Source organism: Mizuhopecten yessoensis, unplaced genomic scaffold (genome assembly GCF_002113885.1).
Source record: "Mizuhopecten yessoensis strain PY_sf001 unplaced genomic scaffold, ASM211388v2 scaffold5473, whole genome shotgun sequence".
Classification (NCBI taxonomy): domain Eukaryota; kingdom Metazoa; phylum Mollusca; class Bivalvia; order Pectinida; family Pectinidae; genus Mizuhopecten; species Mizuhopecten yessoensis.
This window is the reverse complement of record NW_018406067.1, coordinates 3912-4360: the sequence shown is the minus strand read 5'-3', so window position 1 is coordinate 4360 and position 449 is coordinate 3912. Positions and strand designations below refer to the sequence as shown.

The window sequence follows — 449 nt, the reverse complement described above, 5'->3', positions numbered from 1 at the left end:
TTTGCATTGTGGACATAGTTGATGGATCATCCTGGAAACTGTCACCTTGGATTGTGGACATAGTTGATGGATCGTCCTGGAGATTGTCGCTTTGGATATTTGACATAGTTGATGGATCATCCTGGAGACTGATGCTTTGGATTGTGGACATAGTTGGTGGATCATCCTGGAGACTGTCACTTTGCATTGTGGACATAGTTGTTCGATCATACTGGAGACTGTCTCTTTGGATATTGGACATAGTTGATGGATCATCNTGGACATAGTTGGTGGATCATCCTGGAGACTGTCACTTTGCATTGTGGACATAGTTGTTCGATCATACTGGAGACTGTCTCTTTGGATATTGGACATAGTTGATGGATCATCCTGGAGACTGTCACTTTGCATTGTGGACATAGTTGTTCGATCATACTGGAGACTGATGCTTTGGATTGTGGACATAGTTA

The 449-nt window shown here is 42.9% G+C and overlaps 1 protein-coding gene across 1 annotated transcript in view; it reads right to left on the bottom strand.

Moving 5' to 3' along the window:
- Positions 1 to 449, bottom strand: part of LOC110450751 (TRIO and F-actin-binding protein-like) — a 6811-nt gene that overhangs the window by 2464 nt on the left and 3898 nt on the right. The window contains exon 3 of the mRNA XM_021498434.1: positions 46 to 224. Within this exon, the coding sequence (XP_021354109.1) occupies positions 46 to 224 (179 nt within the window). The remainder of the gene's footprint in view (positions 1 to 45; positions 225 to 449) is intronic.